This window comes from Pyrus communis, chromosome 11 (genome assembly GCF_041283825.1).
Source record: "Pyrus communis isolate YQ-2024b chromosome 11, ASM4128382v1, whole genome shotgun sequence".
In the NCBI taxonomy this organism is placed as follows: Eukaryota; Viridiplantae; Streptophyta; class Magnoliopsida; order Rosales; family Rosaceae; genus Pyrus; species Pyrus communis.
In genome coordinates, this window is record NC_142575.1 from 6,341,160 (window position 1) to 6,359,537 (window position 18,378).

General features: G+C 35.5%; 1 protein-coding gene across 1 annotated transcript; it reads right to left on the reverse strand.

Moving 5' to 3' along the window:
- Nucleotides 1–7,500: 7,500 nt before the first annotated feature.
- LOC137741557 (small polypeptide DEVIL 13-like) lies at nt 7,501–8,266 on the reverse strand. The gene has a single exon (XM_068481253.2). It carries the CDS (start codon nt 8,094–8,096, stop codon nt 7,803–7,805), a length of 294 nt encoding a protein of 97 aa, XP_068337354.1. The 5' UTR covers nt 8,097–8,266; the 3' UTR covers nt 7,501–7,802.
- Nucleotides 8,267–18,378: the final 10,112 nt, after the last annotated feature.

Genomic DNA, 18,378 nt, shown 5'->3' on the forward strand with positions numbered 1-18,378 from the left:
TGGATTCGTTAAGCAAGTAAACCGATAGGTTATCCTATGTTAGTATCGTACTTATTTAGAGTGCTCAGTAATAGTAGAGTATATATTGTTGCCAGCTACTTTTGTTTCACTAGATTGTGGATTTCGATGTTATTCTAGAGCATATTATGTTATATATAGTGATGAGTTGCAGACCACGCGAGGTGGTACTGAATGTATGCAAGATATACATGTTACGATGAGTTAATTATGAGTTATATATGCAGCCGAGGGCTGAGTTGATTAGAATGAAAGAGTATGAGCTATGTTTATAGTTGAATGTTGACTGGATTATATGTTATTTTCCATCGGTCTGGATGACTAGAGATTACTTTTGTAAGTATGCAAAGTGGAGTAAGGCAGGCCGTTATTTATGCTGTGAGAGCAAAGAGATTATTATCAAAAGGCTGCCAAGGATATTTATCTCATGTGGTGCTAAGTGATGTCACTTCTAGTAGTGTGGAAGAAGTGGGAGTAGTCAAACATTTACCTGACGTTTTCCCTGAGAATTTACCTGGATTGCCGCCAGTCAAAGATGTAAAGTTCACTATTGATTTATCTCCAGGTACAAACCTTATATTATAGAATGTTGCCTTTTGAACTAAGAGAATTGGAAATTGGTTGATAAAGGTTTTATTCAACCTAGTACATTACTTTGGGGGAACCCCAGTTTATTGGTGAGAAAGAAAATGGACGTTAAGGCTGTGCTTTGATTATAAGCAGTTGAATCGAGTAACAAGTGAAAACCGTTATCCGTTACCTCACATTGATGGTTGTTTGATCAGCTTTGAGGTGGTTGTATATTTTCTAAGTTTGATTTGAGGTCTGGATATTATTAGTTGAAGATTATCGGTGAGGATGCCCTTATGATAACTTTCAGGATTCGTTAAGGTCATTTCAAGTTTTGGTGATGCCATTCGGAGTGACGAATGCATCTACTACCTTATGAATTTGATGAATGAAGTATTCCAATGATATCTAGACCGATTTGTTGTTGTTGCTATTGAAAAGATTGATAAGACTAGAGCAAAGTATGCTAAACATCTTAAATTGGTATTGCAAAGATCGAGGGAACGTCGATTGTATGCTAAGTTTAGCAAATGCCAAGGTTGGATGAATCAAGTAGCATTTTTGAGATATGTTATATCTGCTTCAGGTATTCAAGTGAATTCTTAAAAGGTAGTAGAAATTGAGAATTTAGAACAATCACGAATCGTGATTGGGATTCGGAGTTATCCTAGCTTAACAAGCTATCATGGACGGGTCGTGAAAGATTTTTCAGTCATTGCTTTGTCATTGACGAGATTGTTGAGAAAAGAGGTTAAGTTTGAGTGGGATGATAATTATGAGTAAAGGTTTCAACAGTTGAAGTATTCCTCACTTATGCACGTATTTTAGTATTCCCAGAAGATAGTGGTAATCATAAATTTTAGTGATGTTTCTTGAATGGTATGGGATGCATGTTGATGCAAATGTTAGGGTGATTACATACGTTTCACGACGAAAGGAACCTCATGAAATGAATTACCCTACTGGTGATTTGGAAGTCATGATTACCATTCTTGCTGTGAAGTTATGAAGACATTATATTTGGTAAGAATGCAAGATTTTTACGAATCCAAAAAGTCTCCAATATCCATTACTTGGAAGGATTTTGATATAAGGCAACGAAAGTGGATTGAATTGTTTAATGAACATGATTGTACGACCAGGGTGATCGTAAAATTGTTCTAGCTGATGCACTTGGTGAAAAGACTGTGGTAAGAGTTAATGTCTGGCACGCTTGCCAAGATTGTCTTCTTGTGGATTGGAAATCAACTGAAGTAAAGTTGAGAATGGAAGATTGAGAAGAAGTTGTAATTGCTAAATTTCAAGTTAAGTCTTTTTAGTAATGTCGTACTCAAGACTCAAATGGTTAACGAAGAAAATTAAGAATTAACCAAGGCAAAGAAAGAAGGGAAAAAGAAAGATTGCTGAGTTCGAGAATAGGATGGTTATGATTGAACTTGAAGTGATAGTTGATCAATGTACCAAGTTAGTACATTTACTCCAGTGTTGAGTAACAACCACAGTGCAACAATACTTATATGTTTTATGGAGAAGAGATTTGGGTTACGGAACTGCTGAGTTTCTTAAGTATGTTGGTTGCACAGTTTCCAAAGTAACGCCATAAGGACCATGAAATGTGTCGATTTTTGTTGATTTGTGGAAGAAATACTTCTGGATAGAGAAGATTCGATCACGAAAGAGTTTTGGTAGGCCCTGAAACTATGGATGAGTTTTCTCAAATTATTCAGGTGATTAAGTTTAACCTGAGAGTAGCCAGGAATGGCAAAAGAGATTAATAGTTGAACATGTCACTAATCGAGTGTTTAACGTAGATGATCTTATAATTTTGAAGTTTTTACTTTAGAAAAGTAAGATTCGGCTGGGAAAGGAAAGCAAATTAAGTCCTAAGTACATCGGACTTTATGTGATCATCGAAGAGTAAGTGAAGTTGCTTGATTTACTTCCAGAGTTATTGTAAGAGCATGATGTGTTTCATGATTCAACATTTTTAGAAATTTCATCACGAAAAGAAATAGTGAGATTTGGAAAGGAGACAAAATAAGTCTTAAACACATCAGACCGTTTTTGACCACTAAAGGAATCGATGAAGTTGCATACAAGTGGTGATGTCTTCAAAATTGGCTAAGGTGCATAATGTATTATATTTCGATGTGTTGTCACTAGGTGGCAGATTCGTCACATGGAGTTCCGGTGCAACTGTTGAGAATTAATCCGGATTAAACTGGTTGAGGAACCAAGGACGACTTTGGATTGGAAAAAGAATGTATTGAGAGAGATTTATCCGAAGCTATTGTATGAGTTTAGATGATTAAGTTGGTTGTTGGAATTTCGGGGACGAAATTCTATAAGGAGGGAAGGTTGTCACAACCCGTCCCGGAATTTTAATTCCGAGGACGTGAAGTTATGAAAATGCCCTTAAACGGGACTAAGGGGCGTAAAATATGTTGTAACTTGATGATTTGGGGATTGGGTAGGATCCCACCTCCCTCAAATCTCTCCCTCATTCCCGTACCTTATCTCTCTCTCTCTCCTCCCTCACAAATCTCTCATTCTCTGAGAGTTCTCTCTCTCTCCTTCGAACTCACACAGACCACCCACAAACCACCCCAAAACTATGCCAACGAAGGATCTAAGACCACCATCGTACTCCTGAAGACCACACGAACACGATGGTACCAATTTCAGGTGAGTTTCACTTCGGAAAACATGGATTTCAATTTCACTGTGCGTGTGCACTGTTCATGCACACGTAAAACTTGATGTTTTCTGGGATTTTGAAGCTTGTAGGAAGCTTGGTGAGGTCCTAAGGAAGCTCGGAGTGCTTCGTTTGAAGGATTTGGACGTCGGGATCACGAACTGTAAGTCCGGCCGAATTTTCGTATTTTTGGAAAAGTTTGATTCCGTTGTTTTTAGGCCCTAAAACTAGTCCAACGTGGTAGATTATGATTAGGGCTTCATTTTGGTATAAATTACGTGAAAAATGGACGTAGGAACACGGAGAACGATAAGTTCAAAGTTTGGCCGGAGCTGTCGGGGCTTTTTCCGGCGAAACCACGGCGAGTTAGGGGTCGAGACAGGTATGGATGTGTTCGTCTCGTCAATACCTTCATTTTGATATATAGTACGTTGAAAATGGTTAAGAAATGAAGAAGTTATGACACTTTGAAATTTACCCAGAAATTCCGGCAAAACACCATCTCCGGCGAAACCAGTCCGGCGACGCGAGGAAGAAGACGCGCGCGTGGGCAGCGCGTGAACAGTGCGCGTGGGGGCGCGTGAGAGCTCCAAATTGAGTTCTGAAAATTGTCACGTGTTCGTGACGTCGTGTAGATCACCGTGGTATATTCATACACCCAAATTGAGCAACGTATGAGAAAGTTATGGACGAATGTTTGGTGTATGTGCGTTAAATAACGTCAATTTGGTTACTTTTTGTATAGGTGAAAATTGTACAGAGGAAGAATGTAACCAAGCTAGGGGAGGTTCAGAGACCTATGAGACGTCGATGTGATCAGTGAGTGGGCAGTTATTTTTCAGTATATATATATACGTATGCTTGACGTATTTCCCAGAAAACGTATTTTAAAAGAAATACGAATTATATATCCTGTCATATATGCATCATATTTTAATATGTGCATTACCATAATTATGCATACTGTTGCATGGTGCTGAGGAGGCACAGGTAAGTGCCAGGTAAGCGGTATTCATGTGGTTATGCATTCCTGTTTATTATGCAATGGTAGTTTGAGAGGTTTAGAGAGCTCATAATCTGCACCCCCGGTGTTAGTGCTCCCGTCCAGGGCCAGGGCACAGCCTTCACGTGTATGTTCACCAGCACCGCATGCTCGTCTTGGATCCAAGTTAGGTGCAAGCCTGTCGTACAGACCACATTAGGTGGTTCCGACTTGTAGGTGACCCGCGATTTATCGCACAGCTTCACGTGATCGTAGCACTAGAGCATATATATATTACACCCAGCCTGTCGTACAGACCACGTTAGGTGGTTCCGACTTGTGTGCAGATTCAGATATTGAGTTGAGATTGGAGCTCTATCTGCAGCCGTACAGGTCACGTTAGGTGACTCCCGACTGCCAGATTATATGTTATTGATGTGAATTACGCTTGAGCACTTACATATGATTATGAGTTTCCGTTGTGGCATATTCTCGAGCATGAATGACATATTTATGAGCATGAATGATATATCTTTGAGCATGACTGGCATATCTATACATACGTATATATGTTATTTTCTGGGAAACTATACTTGTTTTACAGCGAGGGGTTAGTATATGCAAAAGAGAAAAGAAGGTTTTGAATACGTTCGTTTTGCTGACCCACTCAATTTTGTTTTGCGCCCCTCCAGGTTTAAGGAAATGCAAAGGTGTGGTGACTACGAGGAAGTTCAACGGTGTTCTGACAGAATGGCCAAAAAAAATTAGGACTCACCTTTGGGTGTTTTATCTTAGAAATTGTATCTTTAAAGCTTCCGTACTGTGTAAATGGTTACGTCACTCTCACGTGACGGCCAGCATGCCCTCCTTCGGGACGGGGTGTGTCAATGTCCCCGTCCTTATTTTGTCTATAAAGAAATTACTACGGGCTTAATCACCTAGCCTCCCATTGGGTTCCAATAATTAGAAAAGAAAAAAAAAATTATGTGACAATCTTAAAGTATCACGCTTGAAAATTTCATGTGATATTGTTTATTTTTATTTTTTATATCTTCTGTTATTAAAATTTATCGAAAAAATGTACTTCCAAGCTATGAATTTTCATTACAAGACTGGCCTAACTTCTTAGAGTAAAAATGACACACCCTGATCGAGATCAGGGCATGCTGGCCGTCACGTGAGAGTGGCGTAACCATGTGTACAGTGCGGAAGCTAAGAACAATAATAAAAGTACAAATAAATAAAAACCAAGCTATACACTAAGTAGACAACATACAAGTGCAAGCGTAAGTGTGAAAAACAATATTCAGAGCACGGAAGACCTATTGCAGTCCGGGAGAACAAACACTAAATAAACACACCCAGAGGTGGTCTTACTCTGGTGATAATCTGTCAGATATGCCGTGAATCCCTTAAGAGCCACCAACAGAGCTATCCAAACTAGAACCTGGAGAGGCGCAAAACAGAAAGCGTGAGTGGGCAAATAGAATATGCACATATATATATATATATATATATATATATATATATATATATAAATCATGCTTAGAAATATGCCATGTCGAATGCCTCTAAATAAAATGCAAGTACTCAGGTAATGTCAGTCAATGTCATGTAATCTGTCAGCCGGAGTCACCTAACGTGACCTGTACGGTTGAATCTATAGCTCAAATCCACAACTCACTAACTATACCTGCACATGAGTCGGAACCATCTAAAGTGGTCTGTACGACAGGACTGGGTGTAAATGAATATGCTCAAGTGCTACGATCACGTGAAGACTGGGCGAATAATCGCGAGTCACCTACGAGTCGGAACCACCTATAGTGGTCTGTACGACAGGATTGTGCACCTAACTTGGATCCAAGATGAGCGTGTGGTGCGGGAGGTGAACATCATGTGAAGGACTGTGCCCTACTCTGGGCGGGAGCACTAACACCGGGGGTGTAGGTTATGAGCTCTCTATGCATCTCATATCACTACTAATCACAAACATAAACTATAACTTACCTGGCACTTACCTATGCGTTCGCAGCACCAATCATACGTATATGCAACTAATAATGCATAATTAAATGGGCAAACATAATGCATGGCATATCAAACATATAAACGCTTCATTTCACTTTCTGGGAAAAACACAAGTATATAGGTATATACAGAAAACCAAAAGCCCACTCACTGGTATGTAGAGGGGTTGTAACCCCCTTGCCTCGAGTGACTGCGCTCGTCCTCGGGATAGGTCGCACCACTTTCAAGCACTAAAACCAATGGAATCTCACTGGAAAAACTCCACCAAATCCGGCCAAACTTGCAACTCATGATCCTGACGTCCAAAACCTTCAAACGAACTACCCTGAACTTTCTAGGGACCTCACCAAGCTTCCTACAAGCCTGAAATGGGTATGGTTGAACTCCTAAGAACCTCACGAGCACAAATATAAAGTTTGCTTCCTCGATCTACCACGTTTTCGAGCGATTGAGTTCTTGTCCGTACATAAGCAAAAGAAGAGGAAGAGAGAGACAGAGATACGAGATAGAGAGGGTCAACGGGAGAGGGTGATGGGAATGAAGATGGATGTGTGGCTGAGATGCAACCAACCAAGAACACAAAACAACCACACAAACAACAATTATCCACTAGGGGTAAAACTGTCATTTCACCCATACGGTACGAAAAACCCGGAACGGGCTGTCACAAAAAAGCTAGAAATAACTTTAATTCTGTATCGAGCTTGAAATTTTTAAGCTCACTACTTAACCTCGACTCATATATGAAACAAGCTAAACCAAGCTTAAAAAAACGATCCAAAAGCTTAAAAAACTATCCAAATTTGAACGAGGTGATATTTAGTTTGACTCAACTCTATCAACACGTACGTGATACGACACAATTACAAAACACTTTGAGATTAGTGTATGGAAATACATGGGATAGAAGCCACACTAGCTCCTTGATTTCAAACAAAGTACTTCTAAAAATATTTTTTACTCAATTTTTTTCGTCAAAGCAAGAAAAGGTGTGGCTTGCATTTCCAAGGACGATAGCAGTTACTTCTATGTCTTATTATATTGGCAGCTCCCCAACAGCCAAGGGGAATCTTTCTCTCATAAAAAAATTTAAAATAAAATAAAATGATGAAAAGCAGAAATTTTATAAAATTCAAATTAAAAACAAAACTAAAATTATGGATGTTGGCCTTCATGAGATTTGATTACAATATCGTCATGGTAATTGTAGAACCTGAACACTGGGCATGTATTTGATAATATGATAATCTCTTCCTACAATGTACATACGGAAGCACTTGTAACTCATCTCAATTGTAATTACAAAGGACAAATAGAAAAATTATAAATAAAAACTCCTACAGAAGTTTGTGTGTTGCCGATCTCCTCTTGATCGGATGGGAGAAAATTTGATACATATATGAGTTTGAAGTTACAAACCCGACCCATCTCACAGGAAGGTGATATATGAAGAAAAGATGAGTAATTATGGAGCTTAATTTCTAGCATTAACTTAATTAAAAATTATTAATCACCACGCCAACAAACAAGCATAGCAACACATCTTCTCATGATGTAGAATCTAGCCTTCTGTTCCTTGGCAAGGCTACTACACTTGCGGCTAATGGAAGAGCTCTTTTGTGAGAAGCTTCTTGGAAGAGGACACTTGGAGCTAGAGGCATTGCTTTTTTGTGAATAGCTTCTCAGCAAGGAAGATGTGCTTCTGGTTGATGAACTTCTTGTGAAGGCAAACTTGGAAGAAGAACTTGATGATGAAGTGCCTTCGTGCTTGTTCTTTGGTAGCTTCCACTTCTCATCCATAATGTGTAAGTTTAATGCTCAAATTTTGTGAGGTTGATCTCTTCGATCTCTTCTGGCTTCTGGCCGCTGGTACTCAACTTGTTTGCTTTATGTCAATGTATGTGTATAGAGAGAGAGAGAGAGAGAGAGAGAGAGAGAGAGAGAGAGAGAGAGAGAGAGAGAGATGTGAGTACATGGCCCTGTGGGTCGGTGGGAACAGTGCGGTATTGGTGTTATTATATACAGCGTTGTAGGGAGTGTGTTGGCAGATGGTATCATGGTAGTGTTGTTTTGAGGGTGCTTACGTATAGCGATCACATTACTAACCACATATGTTATACAAGTAGAACTTCATGGAGGATTTACTTTTCTAAAAACGGAAATACGACTCACAAAATTTTTCCCAACATTAACAAATTCATAACATTTTTATTTATTGAATGCTCCCGCATATCATGATTTGGAAATATTTAAGAGCTCGAATGTGAATCAATTAGCTAGTTTTGTGTGAATTGAGATTCAAAATCAAATATTTGCTTGAACAATATGGTGTGACATATAAGAATGTGAAAAGAAAAAAAACAAAAAAAATCTCCCAATCACTATTATGGTAAAACTTTAACTTTCTTTTATTTCGTAAATGTTCGTACAATGAATTCTATTGGTGCATCGTGTGGATGATCATTTTTCTTGATTAGTGTCAGATGGCTCTATGTCATTGACCTATTGGTTGTTTTCCTTGTAGACTCGTGGTCTTTTTCCCATTGCATCACCTCTAAATTCTTGAGGAGGAGATCCTCTCTCTTTTCTTTTATTTTTATTTTTCTTGAGATGCTATACTATTGTACGGGGCTACAACATTAAAGTATATTGGGATCACGCACACCACTCCAAAGCTCTGTGCAAGAGATAAAAAAGTAAGAGAGCAGGGACCCAGGTCATTGGACAATTCTTACTTCTGTTCGTATCTGCAGATCGATTTTGAAAACTCAAATGTTTTTTTTTACTCTTTCCAGTATTATTACAGTGCCCATCTGGCTTACATCCCCACTGGGACCTCAGAAGTAAAATTGCACCTTGTTACCAAAATACCAAGTAACATTGGTTAAAAATAATTCAGATAAAAGTTTGGCGAAGTGTTCTTGAATTCTTTTACTGTTTAAGGGGTGCAAATAATCTTTTGCCATGCATGCACTTTAACCTCATACTGTTTTACCCATGCATGCATGTTCATGTCTGCCAACAACTGATTGCAAATTAAACACAATCTTTTATCCTTCCTATTCTTCTTCTCTACGATCAGCGTTCTCTTTCGTTTCTTTTTTTACGGCTGTGGAAAGGAAGAGCATCAAGCCAGCTAGGGCACTAATTATCCAATTAATTTTAAGATACTTTCTATGTAATTTCAAACCTTTGTACTAAGATAATCTTGACGGTCTAACTATACCAGTAAAGGTGCTACTATATATATATACATGGGGAATTATATATAATAAGTGTAGCATATATACGAGTTTATATAATGTGCATGTAAGAGGTTAGAATTCTCATGCACATGCACGGTGCACCCATTTGAATCAGCAGTCAGAGAGTTTGAAATCTCTAAGCAATATTTTAACTAATTTCAAGTAAAAATTAGTTAAAATATTCAGTATTGTGACTTTGGTGCTGATCCCTGCATGTGCATGATGAAAATGATTTATGTTATACGCTTCTTAAGATTAATTTTACACTCTCTCCTAATATATTGATGTAACCTGCAAGAAGGACAATAGAAAGGAAAATAAATTTGGAACCCTAGCTCATGATTTGACCATTTCATAACTTCTAGTAGCGTTTCTTATTCTTTTACTTCTGGCGAAGAAAAATGTTCTCTTAATTAGCAGACAAGTTAGATGGTTAAAAGTTAAAACTATTGACATGAATGTTGATAAACATAACTTCACAATTGTATAACAAGAAAACCTTAATCTTTCACTCAATTACTACAACATATGACCTAACTACAACAAAGAAAGAAGGAGATGGGAGAACCTTATGACTGGGAATGTAATTAGACATATTAATCGTGTTCTACTAGAAGATATTTGACCAGTCAAGGTCTATTATTCTAAACTTGTTTGGTTCTTCCTTATTTTCTGTACTGCAGTTTCAATTTAATTTGCTGGAAGAAAGTAGATTTAAATAAAAATATTACAATTAAAGCTTTTCTCTGAAGAAAAAAACTATTTCCATGTGCCCTTAACAGAACATTTGAGACATTGTTAAAGGAATATTTGACCACAAGCCATGAATCAATTTCAAACTTAATAAAATTAGTAGAAGTACAAATGAACTTAAGCAAGTCCTTCAAGACAGAGGTAAATAAACAGGTGCATGTGCTTTTGACACAGGCGGTGCCTTGTGGGTCTTTACAATATTCTAAAGATTTTTCTTTAAAGAATCAAGGTAAATGTTTCATAGAAAATAATCGAGGTATATATGAGTCTTTGGTGATTTAACTTTTAGTTAACCAAGTTTAACCATCTCCTATTTAGAGGTAGGATTTTACACTATTTTGATGAGTTTATGTTAAGCCAAATAGTGAAGTCAAAATTTTAATACAAAGCATGATATCGATGCAGAAAATATTAGTAGAAGATCTGAATTATTTTTCTAATTTAGATCAATGAATCAAGTCTAATTTAGATCAATGAATCAAGACCATTAAGTTTCATGGCCATGATTATAATTAAAATGTTTAACGAAGAATTGGTGACAATTTGATTGGTAAAACAAATTTTGGTGATGGTCAAAATAAAGTCATGGTATGTTATGGTTGGTATACATTATGCACATTTTAACTCTTCTAGGGTTTTTTTCTTTCCTTCATCTATTTATGTGTTGTATATAAGGAAAATAATTTTTTTTCCTTTTGAAGTTAGAAACATATCAGTAATAAAATAAAACGACAAACATCATCAATTAGAAATACAATTTTCACAATTACAGATTGAAAAATAAACTTTCAAAAAACAGAGCACATAGGACTCTTTACCTTAAGCAAAAGTTAAAGTCCCGCTTTCTACATCGTCTTACTCTAAAGAGCTAATATCATGTAATTCTTCATTTTAAAATATGAAATTAATGTGATTGATCATCATGTGGGATTAAGAATATGAGCACTTGGTAGTTGGAGTCCCCACATGCATACATGTGAGAAACACAAAGGGTGGCCAGGAGGAGGTAGAACCGTAGAACCATGGAAGGCGTGGACCCTTTCGTACTACAATAAAAATAAAAAGAAAACTGGTCAAACGACTCAATCTCCCCTCTATGATTTTGTCTACGCTCTTCTAATTTAAGCCAAAATAAAACCGGCGAGAACTACTGAAAGAAAACAAAAGGGTCTTCACGTTTCACACTGTTGCAGCTAAGCTTCATATGTGCCCCAAAAATAATGGTTTTCTAAGAGACAAAAATGTCAGAGTGACGTTCGAAATCGGCCTGTTTATTTTGTGTAATATCCTTGGAGGACGGTTGATTAGACTATATAGGTACATTAACATTCCACAAGCAAAGCATCAGTCATAAATGGCTTTTCTCTACAGTTTCGATGAGTACACACTGGCCTGAGCTGAGCACACATAACATGACCGACAATTATAGTGCCTTCTTGGTTAAGCATGCATCTTGATCAGAGATATGCGTTGATATAAGATAATGTTTTTTGGGTCAAATGGTATACTATGTTACACTGATCATAATTTTAAAGTACTATACCTTCAATTAACTTTCATACTTTTACACTGCATTTTCTTAATCTTTTTGTCCACCAAAAAGTACAGATATAGAAGTAAAAAGAGCAATATGATAATTACCTACACGGAAATGACTTTTACACTCTTACATTGTTCTTCATGTATTCCTGTGAATTTTTGTTCTTTACTTTATCATTGATTTATTCAATCTTATAGTTATACATAAGAGGGAGAGTGCAAAAAGATAAAGAGTAAAGAGGGAAGCGAGAAAATCATTTCTCTTATCCATACAAATGATTATGTAGAGAAAAGAGAATTAAGCCTAAGATTTCAAGTGCATAGGTAAATAGTATCTACAGAATAACTTCCAACATATCATTATATGTGTGGATATCTAAAAAATTCAAAATAATAAAATTGTTTTAATCAAAGAAATATAAACTCATGCACATTGAGTTATTTTGTTTCCTGAGCATATACTGAGATTAATATGCGTTGTTGTCTACATAATTAGGCTGCGTATTGTGTGGCTTTGCTAAACTCTCTATCCTCTTGAGATAAAAATATCGATATAATAAAATAAAAAATATATTCATAGTTGTCTACAATAGCATTAGGGCTTGGTCCATTTCTTTGATGTCACTCCCAGAAACGGACCCAATAAAACCCACTAAAAGATGCTGGTCGTTTTCTGTCCTTTTTGTTGTTGTTGTTAGGTTTGGTGTCCATGTTGCCTTTATTTTTTAGTATATATGTGGACAATCTCACGATGACGGTCAGAGGAAGGCTAAAATGTTTCTGTGAGTCTTCTCGGCTTCATAAGAGTGGACTGCAGTGGTGAAGTTACTAGCTGGTCTCATTAAAAAAAAAAGTATATATGTGGGCAAATTTAGCATCTAAATGAGCAAAGATGTAGGGTATTATTTTTACATGTAATTAGTTGATGGCATAATTAACAAATTATGAGATGTAAGTCTAACATTGCATCAAAAGCCTAAGTCTAAATACATCGTTACAGAATGCAAATAGAAGGGATTGAAATTACAGTTAACCCCATATATTCTTGTCAGTGTCAAGTTATAGTTGAGTGACTTGAATTGATTAGTTAGAAAATATTGGTTACTGTGACGTTATTGTCTTGTCATGACTTTGTTCTTTTTGGTTTGTTTGAAGTTGACTGTTCGAGTGTTTAGATTGGTGACCACTTAAGATGACTGCAATAATCTTCATGTTTACGTGAAGTTGATGACGATCATTATCTACATAATGCTAATGACTTTGGTTTTCTTCTTGGCAAACTCATGATTATACCATCATGAGTTTGAGGGAGTTGTAGGAAATATTGAAAAAAGGAATTTTTTTTTATTTGCTTAGAGATTTTATTTTATGTTATTGTTTTAAGGTATAGGTTTCCTTGCCCTGGTAGACTAAGGTTGTTAATGCAGAGTCTTTGTAGACCTATTAAAAAATATATAATTGTTTTTCGGCTTAACATATGGGCCTGGAGAGAGAGCCCAACAAAGGATGAGAAGATCAAGACATTGGACTTGCAAACTTGCCCAAAGAATCTAGATGATAGAACACCATCACGAGAACGAAAGACAACCGACATCAACGATCGTTAGTAACTTGAATTGTTTACCAATAAGAAGAGACGAGCATAGAACTTAAAATACTTTTCGACAGCTCAAGTCAGTTGACAGACCCGACAAGGATAGGTATGTTTAGACGTCAATTCTAAGTCACGCATTGGCCATTGAAGGAAAATGAAGTCTATGAAGATACATAAATTCTGTTAAACCTATAGCTAAGGCAAAATGCTTTTAAACCACCCTTTAATGAACGATGCACTCAAGATGCGATGACCCAGAATATCATGCAAGTAGCTCCATGTAAATGGCAGTTTCTCTCCACTTGTCTGTGGATAATTGAGGAATAGTATATAGGTTGTATCTATGTGTTCAATTAAGTGATAGGGCGGTGAGAGAATTAAGAGCTCAAGACTTTTAGGGCTCACTTAGGACCTAGGTAAAGGAGTCAAATGCCCCTTATAAGCGGTGGGAGCCACAAGAGCAAAATCACATTACATTGTCTTGAGAGCTATTGTCATCCACATCACATATATATTAGATTACTATAGTAGATGCGGCCTATTTCTAGGGGCGAACCACATAAATCCCTTTGTTCTCAATCTAGCTTTATATCTCGAGCCCACCAAGGCTTGACTATACTAGTTTTTGTTAACCTCCTAGTTTTGAGCGTTAACAAAGGTTTCTTTTGATTTATTTCCTATCATACTTATTTGTACTCTTAAGATACCTCTATATGGTGAAGAACAAAGTATTCGTGGTGTGTGGAATTTTGAAATACTTTGTTTTCCTGTTAATTTTCGCTTGTATCAAATATATTTCCCTAGTTTTTACATATCTAAACGTAGTCAAGTTGGACTATAGTTGTGTGCCTTCCCCGTGTAGAATATTAGCTTGTATAAACAAAAATATTTATAGTAAACATGGAAACAGAATGAGTAAAATGAAAGTCATTCTCATTTTCGGATTACTCCGTTGTTTACCAAACCATGTAGAGTTAACCGTAACACAGGTCCCACATAAAATCAAAAGTTTGATTCCTAGTATTGGGGGAATCGAAATCCTGAGGGGGAGATCGGATTAGGGAAGGCTAGATCGGAATCAAACTTTTTGTATCCAAATTACCCATAAATATTTTCTTCCTCTGCTACAAAATTCCGTCGAGTTCCTTCAAATTGAGCTCACATATCAGATTTTGAATTTAGGAACGATGATAACGATGACAGGTTTGCTGGGAGAGAGAAGAGGATGAGGAGGATGAGGAGAAAACGACTATCGGGGCTTTTTCACGTTGTGGGAACGATGATGGGTTTGCTGGGTTGTTTTCCTTTTTTTTTTTTTGTCTAATTTTTTCAACGATACACGATAAGCATAATATTATTTTTATAATTTTATAACCCTAAAAAAATACTTTAATAATTATATACATTAATTTTACAATTTTATACCCCTAAAAATTATAATAAATATATATATATATTAAATTAACTATAAAATTTATAATTATTATAATTATTATATATACTATAATAATTATACCCCAAAATATTAAGTCTATCTATACTAATTATATATATATATATATTAAATTTTATAAAAACTATAATGCATATTAATTAATAATTTAATATGCATGAATCATGATCATGCATTTGCCAACTTGCCGCCCTTTTTGAAAAAAAAAATGGAGGGAAAATGAAAATGTTAAGAAAAGTTGAAAATAAAACAAAAAAATGAGGGAATTAGGGAAAGATGTTGGAGGGAAAAGTGAAAATGATAAGAAAAAGTTGAAAAGGAAACAAAAAAAAGAGGGAAAAATGAAAATTAATAGAAGTGGTGAGAATTTTTTTTTTTTTTTTAAGTTATTAACTTTTTATCACACACATGACTTTCATGATATATCTCACTATTTTTATAATGACACACGTGACACGTGATGTATGTACTATTCCGTGTACCAGTCAATTATAATTTATACGTACAAAATAAATAGATTTAAATCTACTTAATAAATATATATATACACACACACACACGGAACTTGATTGATGGCATACGAATTCTCCAAAACTAATTTCAACGATCCCAACCGTCAAACTTGTTTGTATATGCTTTGAGATCACATCACCAAAAAATCATAAAAAATAAACATTCAGAGATCAAGTAACGGGACAAAGCTTTTCAACGGTTATAAACGAAAAATCACGATTTAACGGTTATTTTAACTCTGATTTTGATGATTTTTTATAACTACACTCCTTGACCCTATATGAATACAATGAATGAATTCGATCTTCAATTTAAAATATTTACACAAGTGGATACCACAAAATCTTTTATTATACTTAATGAAAGTATAAATAAACTCTAAGTGTTAGTCAATCTATCGTTTTACGAATTCTCCAAAACTAATTTCAACGATCCAAACCGTCAAAATTGTTTGTATATGCTTGGAGATCACATCAGCAAAAAATAAAAATAAAAAAACATTCTGAGATCAAGTAACGGGACAAAGCTTTTCAACGGTTATAAACGAAAAATCACGATTTAACGGTTATTTTAACTCCGATTTTGATGATTTTTTATAACTACACTCCTTGACCCTATATGAATACAATGAATGAATTCGATCTTCAATTTAAAATATTTACACAAGTGGATACCACAAAATCTTATGTTATACTTAATAAAAGTATAAATAAACTCTAAGTGTTAGTCAATCTATCGTTTTACAAATTCTCCAAAACTAATTTCAACGATCCAAACCGTCAAAATTGTTTGTATATGCTTGGAGATCACATCAGCAAAAAATCACAAAAAAAAAACATTCAAAGATCAAGTAACGGGACAAAGCTTTTCAACGGTTATAAACGAAAAATCACGATTTAACGGTTATTTTAACTCCGATTTTGATGATTTTTTATAACTACACTCCTTGACCCTATATGAATACAATGAATGAATTCAATCTTCAATTTAAAATATTTACACAAGTGGATACCACAAAATCTTATGTTATACTTAATGAAAGTATAAATAAACTCTAAGTGTTAGTCAATCTATCGTTTTACGAATTCTCCAAAACTAATTTCAACGATCCAAACCGTCAAAATTGTTTGTATATGCTTGGAGATCACATCAGCAAAAAATCACAAAAAAAAAACATTCTGAGATCAAGTAACGGGACAAAGCTTTTCAACGGTTATAAACGAAAAATCACGATTTAACGGTTATTTTAACTCCGATTTTGATGATTTTTTATAACTACACTCCTTGACCCTATATGAATACAATGAATGAATTCGATCTTCAATTTAAAATATTTACACAAGTGGATACCACAAAATCTTATGTTATACTTAATGAAAGTATAAATAAACTCTAAGTGTTAGTCAATCTATCGTTTTACGAATTCTCCAAAACTAATTTCAACGATCCAAACCGTCAAAATTGTTTGTATATGCTTGGAGATCACATCAGCAAAAAATCACAAAAAAAAATCATTCAGAGATCAAGTAACGGGACAAAGCTTTTCGACGGTTATAAACGAAAAATCACGATTTAACGGTTATTTTAACTCCGATTTTGATGATTTTTTATAACTACACTCCTTGACCCTATATGAATACAATGAATGAATTCGATCTTCAATTTAAAATATTTACACAAGTGGATACCACAAAATCTTATGTTATACTTAATGAAAGTATAAATAAACTCTAAGTGTTAGTCAATCTATCGTTTTACGAATTCTCCAAAACTAATTTCAACGATCCAAACCGTCAAAATTGTTTGTATATGCTTGGAGATCACATCAGCAAAAAATCACAAAAAAAAAACATTCAGAGATCAAGTAACGGGACAAAGCTTTTCGACGGTTATAAACGAAAAATCAAGATTTAACGGTTATTTTAACTCTGATTTTGATGAATTTTAACAGCTACACTCCTTGACCCTATATGAATACAAAGAATGAATTTGATCTTCAATTTAAAATACTTACACTAGTGGAATTTATATACTTAATAAAAGTATGAATCAACTATAATATTAATAATTATATACATTTAATATTTGTAATAGATTAGTAGTGTATGTATTATTTTTTTTATTAGGCTTTCATTTTCGAGTGTAGATATAGTACTTGAACGAGAAATGTTTTAATGTTTTCAAGTAATATTTATGTCGCAATGTGTGGTATGTGCAAATTGTAAAAAAATATTTTTTTTTCTTAACGGGTCATAACGGGTCGAGTCACTTTACCCGTTGGGTAAAGTGACACGACCTGTTAAGGACCCGTTAAGATAACGGGTGTGACACGACACGACCCGTTAAGATAATAGGTGTTACACGAAAACGACACGAACACGACAGACACGACCCGTTTGCCAGGCCTACTCCAACCCAATCAACATTTGCACATTTCTCCGAAAATCTTTCTCGCTCAAAACCCACACCTTTGCACATATTAACCGAGTATATGTACATGGGTATTTTAGTCATAGGTTTGTATAAGTTAGAGAAGGCTCTTCATAAGGCCCTCGATCCTAAACTAGAAAAGCCTAATTCTTCTTTTTCTTCTTCAGCCTAAAACTAATTCCTCGATCCCAAATGGAGCCTAATTCGATGTCAAACCGAATCCCACCTCTCGGATTAGTTTTGGCGGCAGCAGTCGTCGATTTGGTGTTGCATTTTTGTGGCAGCTTGTGATGATCGTGTGGTGGTTGGTTACTGAAGATGTGAAATGGAGTTTTTTTTTAATTAATTTATTTTTATTTAGTTTTGACTCTTTTGATTGGATGATTTGGTGGAGAAGGAGGATGAGAAGAGGTGAATAGCTTTGTTCATCCCCATGGGTCCACTTTTCATCCCCGAATCTCAAGAACCGCCATTGCAAATCATTATAATACCACAATCATTCAAGTTTTTTGCACCCATGACTACCACTTTGTTCACACAAGCCGTAACAACATT